Here is a 10,845-nt window from a genome sequence, read left to right on the forward strand (position 1 = left end):
GATCCCTCAAAGTTGCCACACAAGTTGACAGGGTGGTTAGGAAGGCGTGTGGAGTGTTGGCCTTCGGTAGTTGGTGAATTGAGTTCCAGAGATGTGAGGCAATGTCGCAGCCTTATAAAACTCTGGCTAGACCACATCTGGAGTATTGTAAGCAACACGCAAATGCTGGGGGGTGGGGGGTCAGCTGGTCAGGCATCTATAGAAATGAATAAAAAGTCAATGCGTCGGTCCAAAATCCTTCTTCAGGACTGGAAAGGAAGGGACAAGAGGCCAGAGTAAAAAGGTGTGGTGTGGGGTGGGGTGGGGCGGGTTGAAGGCAGGTGGTGGATAAGATAAAGGGCTGACGGGAAGGAATCTGATAGGAGAGGAGAGTGGAGCTTAGAAGTTAGAGAAGGTGGGGGGGGGGGGCGCAGGGAGAGGTGAGAAGAGGTCAGAATCCAGAGTGTGGGATAGAAGAAGGGGAGGAGTTTTTTTTTACCAGAAGAAGAAATCAATATTTATGTCATCAGGTTGGTGGCTACCCAGACGGAAAATAAGATATTGCTCCTCAACTCCAGTGACTGCCAGCTCAGAGCCGTCAGACGCTCCTCATACTATAACCCTTTCATTCCCGTGATCACCTCACCGAGATCCTGCATCTAACAATTCTATGTCACCTCTTTCTAAGGAGATGACTTTACTGTCTATGTACATTTTTCCCAACAGAGCTACCCCACCCCCTCTTCCTCCCCGGCTGTCCTTACGCTGTGTACCCAAGGCTCCAACTATAATCTTTCAGCGCCCACTCTGGTATCCACAACATCATACTGCCAATCTCTAACTGTGCCACGAGACCGTCTATCTTATAAAACCTCCAGTCCTGTATTATCACCCTCTTCAGTTATGTCCCCGTGTTACCTGAAGTTAAATTATTATACGTTTCTAAAAACTTGCCTCTTTTATGTATTTTGGAGAATTAGTACCCTTCCCTGCACCCTCCTTCCCATTCCTTTTATCCTCATTTTTCCAAACTTGAACCCACCGACCCTCATTTAAAGACACACTTCAACCCATCCCATAGACTGTAATTTTGCCCTTATCAGCAGCACCTCCCTCACAGTCTCACTACTCTACCTGTACTGCCTCTTCACTCGGGTTCCCACCCCGTGCCGAATTGGTTTAAACCCTCACTCTCCCATGCGAGAATGTCCGTTAAGCTGCTGGAGCAAACCTGTCCACGAGGCTATTGCTCCCCCCTCCTCAAGTTCAGGTGCAACCCATCCTTTTTGTACAGGTGATACCTTCCCCAGAAGAGATCCCAGTGATCCAGGAATCTGAATCCCTGCTCCCCCCCCCCCCGCGCCACCAGTTCGTCAGCCACACATTCATCCGCCAAGTCATCCTATTCTCACCCTCACTGGCACAGACGGCGATCCAGAGATTACTACCCTGGCGATCCTGCTTGTCAGCTTTCTGCCTAACTCCCTATACTCTCTCTTCAGGACCTCCTCCCTTTTCGACCTACAGGTATGTCGTTGGCAATTAGGTTTTAGTTATCATTTTAATTAATATGCCACCTCATTATAGGTACTGTGAGCGGGCATCAATACTTCCAATGAAAAAGAGATATGTTCTTGATCCTCACGTTGGATCACAGCAGACAGACCTCAGGGGCATAGGGGGCAGAATTAGGCCATTCGGCCCATCGAGTTTGCGCCACCATTCCATCATGGTTGATTCACTACCCCTCTCAACCCCATTCTCCTACCTTCGACCTCTGCTTTAAATATACCAGATGACTTGGCCTCTACAGCCATCCCTGGCAATGGCCACAGATTTGTCATCATCCGACTAAAGAAATTTATCCTCGTTCTAAAGGAACGTCCTTCTATTCTGAGGCTATGCCCTCTGGTCCCAGACTCACCCACTATAGGACACATCCTCTCCAAATCCACTCTATCGAGGTCTTTCAATTTTCAATGAGACCCCCTCTGATTCTTCAATTGCAGCGAGTACAGGCCCAGAGGATCAAACGCTCCTCATACGATAACCCTTTCATTCCCAGAATAATTTTTGCGGATCTCTTCTGAACCCTCATCGATGTCAGCTCGTAGTTTACGGCCCAATACTCCAAGTGAGCCCTCAGCATCACATTCTTGCTTCCAGTCCTCTCGAAATGGACGCTAACATTGCATTTGCCTTCCTCGCCACCGACTCACCCTGCGAGTTAAGCCCTCCTGCACGAGGAGTCCCAAATCCTTCTGTACCTCAGATTTCTGAATTGTATCCCCGTTTAGAATATAGTCCATGCTTCTGTTTCTTCTACCAAAGTAACATGGCCACACACTTCCCGACACTATTCCGCCTGCTACTTCTCTGCCCATTGTCCTGTCGAAGTCTTTCTGCAGTCTCCCTCACTACCAGCTCCTCATCTATCTTCATGTCGTTCACAAACTTGGCCACAAAGCCATCAATTCCATCATCCAAATCACTGACGTAACTTTAAAAAAAGAAGCGGTCCCAACACCGACCGCTGAGGAACACCACTAGTCCCCGGCAGCCGAGCAGAAAAGGCTCCCTTTATTCCCACTCTGCCTCCTGCCAATCGGCCAATGCCAGTCTCTTTCCTATAATACCACGGGCTTTTGTCTTCCTCCAGTAGCCTTATGTGCACCACCTTTACAAAGGCCTTCTGAAAATCCAAGTACACATCCACCCATTTTCCTTCGTCTACCTTGCTTATTATTTCTTCAAAGAATTCCAACAGATTTGTCAAGTAAGATTTTCCCGTGCTGACCACGGCCTCCAAGTACCCCAAACCACGTCGTTAACAATTGACTCCAAAATCTTCCCAACTATTGAGGCCAGGGTATGCCTACAATTCCCTTCCTTCTGCCTCCTCTTCCTAAAGAGTGGAGTGACATTCTCAATTTTCCAGTCCTCCGCAAACATGCCAGACTCTTGTTGATTTCATTACAGAAAGAGAGAGGACTGTGTCCATCAGGGCCGACCGTCATTGTTGCGTCCTAGCACAAGCCAGGGCGGTACCGATATGGAGAGCAGGGTTTTGCCCATGTAACAGGGTCACCCTCTCCACGCAGCTGATGAGTCCAAAGGAACGGGCAGAGGTCGATGCAGTTCGGCACCAGCAGCGTCGCACGAGTCGGTAGTCAGTCCCCAGGGACTCGGCTCCGGATTTTTCCCTCGGGGGGTTTGCTCCCGAAGCGTTCCCCATGAGTGGGTGTAGCCGCAAGGCAGCGGAGGCTTGAGCTCAAAGAGTTTTCCTTCTCACGGCTGAGCTGCCAATCATGTCTGACGAGCCCCATCTGCCCGAAGCGACTGGTGTTACAGGCGTCGGTAACCCAATAACCCGCTTTTGCGCCTTCTCCTATCAGCAGAAACGGTTCCAGCGGGCTTAGTAGTTAAGCCATACGCGAAGGACAGGAGCCGGACTTGTTTGTCAGAGGCTATTTGAGACACATGCCACTGAGAGTATTTAACGGGTAGTGGGCCACATCTCCCATCTCCCCCCCCCCCACCCCCGGCCATGCAACCTTAAGAAACCGATTTTCTATCTTTCCTCAATAGTGCCAGTAACGGTATACTGTCATCGCTCTTTATGCCAAACTGTCAACCTTCAGGCCATGTCACTCAGGGACGTGCGCTAATATTATTAGTACAACGAGATCTAGGTGTTCTTGTACATCAGTCAATGAAAGCAAGCATGCAGGTACAGCAGTGAAGAAAGCTAATGGCATGCTGGCCTTTATAACAAGAGGAATTGAGTATAGGAGTAAAGAGGTCCTTCTGCAGCTGTACAGGGCCCTGGTGAGACCCCACCTGGAGTATTGTGTGCAGTTTTGGTCTCCAAATTTGAGGAAGGACATTCTTGCTATTGAGGGAGTGTAGTGTAGGTTCACAAGGTTAATTCCCGGAATGGCGGAACTGTCGTATGTTGAAAGATTGGAGCGACTGGGCTTGTATACACTGGAATTTAGAAGAATGAGAGGGGATCTGATTGAAACATATAAGATTATTAAGGGATTGGACACACTGGAGGCAGGAAGCATGTTCCCGCTGATGGGTGAGTCCAGAACTAGAGGCCACAGTTTAAGAATAAGGGGTAGGCCATTTAGAACAGAGATACGGAAAAACTTTTTCACCCAGAGAGTGGTGGATATGTGGAATGCTCTGCCCCAGAAGGCAGTGGAGGCCAAGTCTCTGGATGCATTCAAGAGAGAGTTAGATAGAGCTCTTATAGATAGCGGGGTCAAGGGATATGGGGAGAGGGCAGGAACGGGGTACTGATTGTGTATGATCACAGTGGATGGCGGTGAAGGCCGAAGGGCCTTCTCCTGCACCTGTTGTCTATTTTGTGACCATGTGTGCCAGATCTACGTGCGGTGCGCATTGCACGCTGTATGTATGCGCCGTGTTCTTTTTGCGCCGCAGCCCCAGAGGAACGATATTGCGTTTATCTGAACGTTGAATGACAATGAACTTGAACTTGTTATAACAGCGGGAAAGAAGCTGTCCTTCAGCCTGGTGCAACCCTTTCAGGCTGTTGTATCTCCTGCCTGATTGGGGGTGGGGGGGGGGGCGAAGAGAAAGTGTCCGCGGTGGGAGAGGTCTTTGATTATGCTGACTGCTCTGCCGAGGCAGCGAGAAGGGTAGGGAGAGTCCGTGGAGGCGAGGCTAGTTTCCAAGGCTTTAAAGGCTACCGAACAAGAGCGATTTTTCTCCAAAAACACGTTATTCAGAGATATTACAAAATAAAGTTATTTACATAGAAAAAAACATTCGTTAAATCTGAGTCCTTATACAATAAATAAAGTTATTTACAATAAATTATGCATCGACTCTGTTCCTATTCAAGTGATTAGTGCAGTGTGGACAAAAGGGCCAGTTTCTGTAACTTCCCCCCACTGTGGGCGGTGGGTGAGTTGACTATAAGTCTTGGGGGAGGGTGGGGTTGTTTCTGGCTGGCTGGATGAGGTAGATCAAGTCTCATCAGGTTGTCAAGCGCCGTCGGGCGTTATCAATTGTGGCGCCCAGCGGACAATCCGGACTTGTGTTTATGCTCAACTCTCCAGGCAACCAGGGGTTAATTGTCGCAGGACGCCAATCAGAGCGCGGCCTTGCCCACATAAATAGGGCGGGCGGGCAGCCGAGGCCGTGAGGTGCTGCGACAGTCCCGGGAGAGAACATGGTGAGCCCGCGTGGATGGAACTTCGGCCGCTCATCATTAGAGAGGGCTATTCCTTTCTGGTAGAGGCAGCGGGTCGGGAGATCCTATCGCTCCTTGTCGCGTAGTATATATACCTATTGGAGGGAAGTGAGGCGGAGCCAGCGCCCATATGGAATGAACGAGATCCCGGTAGTAAATGGGTTTATTAGTGCCACTTCTACCGCAATACAGCGAAAAACCTACCTTCTTCGTTACACGCCACGGTAGCGCAGCCGTTAGCGCGACGCTACTACAGCTCGGGGCGTCGGAGTTCAATTCCCTCCGCTGCCTGTAAGGAATTTCCACGGCCTCCCCGTGAACCGCGCGGGTTTCCTCCGGGAGCTCCGCTTTCCCCCTACAGCCCAAAGACGCACCGATTACATGGCCATCGTAAATGGTCCTGTGATTAGGCTTAGGGTTAAAATAGGCGAGCTGCTGGGCGGCGCAAAAGGGCCCGCTCCACGTTGTATCGCTAAATTAAAAAAAAAAGATAAAATAACAACAGAATGCAAAATAAAGTGTAACAGCTGCAGGGAAAGTGCAGCACAGGAAGATGACAAGGAGCAAGGTCATATAGAGGCAGATTGTGAGGCCAACTGTCCATCTTATCCTTCAATAGTGGGTGAGAGCCTGGTAGTACCCGCTTTCAGGTTCTTGCTCCTTCAGCCCAATGGGGAGGGGGTGGAGAAGAGGGGAGAGTGTCCAGGGTGGGTGTGTGTGTGTGGGGTCTTTGAGTTTGCTTTTCCGAGGTAGTCAGGTGGGGGAGGTTATCCAGATGTTCTGTCTTTCTGCGCTCTGAATTTTTTTATATTTTGAGTTGGTCGCCGCTGGCGAGAACGGCGGCTATCAGAAGCTGGGAGCGGCCTGCCGCCGTGAAGCCCCGGCGGAGTTATTAATCTAGTCTCTTTCCCGCGCCCGCAGCGCGAGTGCATCTCAGTCCACATCGGCCAGGCCGGGTGCCAGATCGGCAACGCTTGCTGGGAGCTGTACTGTCTGGAGCACGGCATCCAGCCGGATGGACAGATGCCGAGTGACAAGACCATCGGAGGGGGCGACGATTCCTTCAACACCTTCTTCAGCGAGACGGGGTCGGGCAAACACGTCCCGCGGGCCGTCTTCGTCGACCTGGAGCCCACGGTGATCGGTAAGGAGAGGGGAGGTGGGACACCGACCATTCGTGGAGGGTCCGTTCAATCGGAACGATTCGCTTGAACATGGTTGTTTACTTCTGTCCTTCATTATCCCCACTGCCCTCTCTCTCCCTTTCCCCCGTTCTCGGCTCCCTTCCCTCCCACACAGATGAGGTCCGGACCGGCACCTACCGGCAGCTCTTCCACCCCGAGCAGCTCATCACGGGCAAGGAGGACGCGGCCAATAACTACGCGCGGGGCCACTGCTCCATCGGTAAAGAGATCGTCGACCTGGTCCTGGATCGCATCCGGAAGGTGGTAGGTACACTTGCGCCCAACGTCGGGACCCTGAGAAGGCGTCGTCAGCTAGACGAACCTTCGTCCCAATTCTGCTCGGATGTTCCTGGACCCTCGAGAAGAGCCTTGGAATAGAAACGTTTAAAATGATGAGAGGCGCAGATGGGGTGGACGGCCACTGTGCGTAAACACTGATCTTTCTGGGGTGCGCAGCCGCGCAGTAACTGAAATATTCCCATGCACATATCCTTTGTTGCCCCGCAACAGCCGGTATTTTCTTTTACATAATGTTAATATAAATTGCCCCGTAGTTTTCAGTCTGTGTAAAAAATTTCATGCTCAGAGCGATAGCAAAAACATCGACTGTGAGCGGACAGCTACACTTCCAATAATAATAAGAAAAAACCCTATTAGATCTGTTTTTGACCCCCTCATTGGAGGCGTAGAGGGCAGCCCGTAAGACATAGAGGTAGAATTCGGCCATTCGGCCCATCGATTCTGCTCCATCGCGGCTGATTTATTATCTCTCTCCATCCCATTCTCCTGCCTTCTCCCCGTAATCTTTGAAGCCCTCACGAATCAGGAGCCTATCAATCTCTGCTTTACATATACCGAATGACTTGGCCTCCACAGCTGCCTGTGGCAATGAATGGCCAGGAGCATCCGCAACGTCCTCCAGACAGGTCCGCCCCATCAATGCGGGGAAAGGATGGCCGACAGGAACATTTATTTATTGAGATATAGCGTGGAATAGGCCCTTCCGGTCTTTGAGCCGCACCGCTCGGTATCCCCCGATTTAACCCCAGCCGAATCACGGGACAATGCACAATGACCAGTTAACCTACCAACCTTTGGACTGTGGGGGAAACCCGGAGCACCCAGGGGAAATACACGCAGTCATGGGGAGAACGTACAAACTCCTCACAGGCAGCGGTGGGAATTTAGTCATGAGGAAGAACGAAACAAGGAGCAGACAGCGTTCCAGAGTGCTACAAGGTAGACAGCCCAAGATCTGGCCCAGGGGAGCCCACAGAAAAGTGGATACCACACAGTTTTTACTGGACAGAGAAGAGGAAACCAAATCTCGGGCGCATAGGTCTAGGAGAAAGATTTGGAAGCGGCATGAGGGACAACTTCTACAACTCAAGAGGGCGCCCCCTATAAGGAGCGAGCTGCCGGGGAAGTGGTTGAGGCAGGTACAATCGCATGAACAGTACAGGCTCGGGGGGCGGTCGGAGTTCGGAATTCAATTCCAGCCCCGCCCCTCCGTAAGAGGGGTTGCATAAGTGCGTGGGTTTCGCCCCACAGTCCAAAGACGTGCCGGTTAGTAGGTTAATTGGTCATTGCGAATTCTCCCGTGATCAGGTTTGTGTTAAATAAGTGGGTTTTGCTGGGACGGAATGGCCTGTATCTCCAAATAAAATACTTTGAGCAGCACATGGGTAGTTAATGTGTTCTTCGCTACATTGTCAGCTGAAAGGCCTGTATCCGTACTCGAAGCGTTCTAATCGGTCGTCCTGTAACAACCCCTTGTGCCCACGCGAGTTGCCCGCAGTGTCTGGACACTTTGCTCCCGACTCTCGCTCTCCTATCCCCACAGGCGGACCAGTGCACGGGGCTGCAGGGGTTCCTGGTCTTCCACAGCTTCGGCGGCGGCACCGGCTCGGGCTTCACCTCCCTCCTCATGGAGAGACTCTCCGTCGACTACGGCAAGAAATCCAAGCTGGAGTTTTCCGTCTACCCGGCGCCCCAGATCTCCACCGCCGTGGTCGAGCCCTACAACTCGGTGCTGGTCACCCACTGCACCCTCGAGCACTCGGACTGCTCCTTCATGGTGGACAACGAGGCCATCTATGACATCTGCCGGCGGAACCTGGACATCGAGCGCCCCACCTACACCAACCTCAACCGGCTCATCGCGCAGTTGGTGTCGTCCATCACGGCGTCGCTGCGCTTCGACGGCGCCCTCAACGTGGACCTGACCGAGTTCCAGACCAACCTGGTGCCCTACCCCCGCATCCACTTCCCGCTGGCCACCTACGCGCCCCTCATCTCGGCCGAGAAGGCTTACCACGAGCAGCTGTCCGTGGCCGAGATCACCAACGCTTGCTTTGAGCCGGCCAACCAGATGGTGAAGTGCGACCCCCGCCAGGGCAAGTACATGGCGTGCTGCATGCTGTACCGCGGAGACGTGGTGCCCAAGGACGTGAACGCCGCCATCGCCACCATCAAGACCAAGCGCTCCATCCAGTTCGTGGACTGGTGTCCGACCGGCTTCAAGGTGAGTGGACCGTTTGAGAAGTGGGGGAGGTGGGCGGCGGTGGCGGGGATTGATTACGATTAAACTCCCCCCACAGCTGAACAGTACATCTACACAGATTCAGTGACGTCCCCTCCCTCACAGGAGAACATCCTGATCCAAGTCGGCCTCGCCATGCGGACATCCCTCTGGGATTATTTCCGCCTGCATCGTTGAGTACAGGCCTATCTTCCGTCCTGCCCGGAAAGGGGCGCATAGGGAGGGGGCGGGTTGGATTGCTATGCTCGCATCCAGTAGAAATGCCATTGTTTAAATGGCCTCGTTCTACCCGGTAACGTGCACGATTCGTAAACGCTAAGTCCATGTGGGAGAGGGAATAAGGAATTGGATCATTTCCCGGTTGTTCCTTCTCTTCGTACCAGCCCAACCCCAAACTTACAATTGCACAATACCCCAATTTCCCCCCCAAACGGGCCGCGGTCTCCCCTGTTCTTACATCTTTACCTTTGGGGAGAGGTGAGGGGTGCAAGCAACTAAAGAGTCGTTTTCTCTTCTCGCCTCCCGCCCCCCACAGGTGGGCATCAACTACCAGCCCCCGACCGTGGTGCCCGGCGGCGACCTGGCCAAGGTGCAGCGCGCCGTCTGCATGCTGAGCAACACCACCGCCATCTCCATGGCCTGGACCCGGCTGAACCTCAAGTTCGACAAGATGTACGCCAAGCGGGCCTTCGTCCACTGGTACGTGGGCGAGGGGCTGGAGGAGGGGGAGTTCCAGGACGCGCGGGAGGACATGGCCTCGCTGGAGAAGGACTACCAAGAGGTGGCGGTGGACTCCGCCGAACTTGACAATGCAGAGGAGGAAGAAGAGGAGTAGATGATATTATTTAAAATTTAGCATTTAATCAAATTTCTAATATCATTACGGAACGATTTAAAACTTAGAAAATAAGTTTTAACAATATAAGCATTGTAATTCTGAAAATAAATTATGAAATAAGTCTTTGAAACTGTGCGCATTTATTTCAAAGCATATATATGTAACCATATATAACGCTGAGATGCTGTTTCATATTCAAAGTAAATACAAGCACAATAGAATCAATGAACGGTCGCACCCAAGACGGACAACCAGTGTGCAAAAAATAACAACAAACCGGGCAAATATACAAAGAAAAACGATAATACTGAATAAATAAGCAATAAATATTTGAGAACATGAGATGAAGAGTCCTTGAAAGTGAGTCCAGAAGTTGTGGGAACATTTCAGTGTTGGGGTGAGTGAAGTTGTGCTCTCTGGTTCAAGACCTAATTTGAAGTGGAGTCCTGATATTATGATCACTCGTTGAGTATGACGTTCTCCTAAGGGGTTATTTCCTTAATGGAGACTGTTTATGAGTGAGAGGCAGTCACCGCACGGTACTTGACAAATCTTGGTTGGAACCTGTTGTATAACGAATCGGATTTATTAAGGGAACTCGAGGTAAAGGAGCCATTAGGAGGTAGTGACCATAATATGATAACTTTTAATTTACAATTTAAGAAGGAGAAGGGAAAATCGGCAGTGTCAGTATTACAGTTGAACAAAGGGGACTCTGGAGCCATGAGGGGGGAACTAGCCAAAGTTGACTGGAAGGATACCCTAGCAGGGATGACAGTGGAACAACAATGGCAGGTGTTTCTGGGAATAATACAGAAGGTTCATTCCAAAGAGGAAGAAAGATTCTAAGGGCAGTAGGGGGCGACCGTGGCTAACAAGGGAAGTCAAGGACAGTTTAAAAATAAAAGAGAAGTATAACATAGCAAAGATGAGCGGGAAGGCAGAGGATTGGGACACTTTTAAAGAGCAACAGAAGATAACTAAAAAGGCAATATGGGGAGAAAAGATGAGGTACAAAGGTAAGCTAGCTAAGAATATAAAGGAGGATAGTAAAAGCTTCTTTAGGTATGTGAAA

At 51.0% G+C, this 10,845-nt stretch overlaps 1 protein-coding gene across 3 annotated transcripts; it reads left to right on the forward strand.

Annotated features, from left to right (window-relative positions):
* The first annotated feature begins 5,137 nt into the window (after nucleotides 1-5,137).
* Nucleotides 5,138-9,853, forward strand: LOC140715972 (tubulin alpha-1B chain-like). Of its 3 annotated transcripts, none has more exons than XM_073028592.1 (5): nucleotides 5,138-5,188; nucleotides 6,128-6,350; nucleotides 6,506-6,654; nucleotides 8,234-8,914; nucleotides 9,468-9,853. In XM_073028592.1, the coding sequence occupies exons 1-5, from the start codon at nucleotides 5,186-5,188 to the stop codon at nucleotides 9,765-9,767; spliced, it is 1,356 nt and encodes a 451-aa protein (XP_072884693.1). In that variant the 5' UTR covers nucleotides 5,138-5,185; the 3' UTR covers nucleotides 9,768-9,853. The 3 variants fall into 3 exon arrangements, with proteins under 3 accessions (XP_072884693.1, XP_072884692.1, XP_072884695.1); XM_073028591.1 differs by lacking the exon at nucleotides 5,138-5,188 and adding an exon at nucleotides 5,263-5,356; XM_073028594.1 differs by lacking the exon at nucleotides 5,138-5,188 and adding an exon at nucleotides 5,455-5,497.
* Nucleotides 9,854-10,845: the final 992 nt, after the last annotated feature.

Source organism: Hemitrygon akajei, chromosome 24, assembly GCF_048418815.1.
Source record: "Hemitrygon akajei chromosome 24, sHemAka1.3, whole genome shotgun sequence".
Classification (NCBI taxonomy): domain Eukaryota; kingdom Metazoa; phylum Chordata; class Chondrichthyes; order Myliobatiformes; family Dasyatidae; genus Hemitrygon; species Hemitrygon akajei.

Bases quoted from the DNA above. Each gene is read 5' to 3' on its own strand.
- LOC140715972 (XM_073028591.1), top strand. The intron at 6,351-6,505 runs GTAAGGAGAGGG...CCTCCCACACAG, and splicing joins CCTGGAGCCCACGGTGATCG to ATGAGGTCCGGACCGGCACC. The intron at 8,915-9,467 runs GTGAGTGGACCG...CGCCCCCCACAG, and splicing joins GGTGTCCGACCGGCTTCAAG to GTGGGCATCAACTACCAGCC.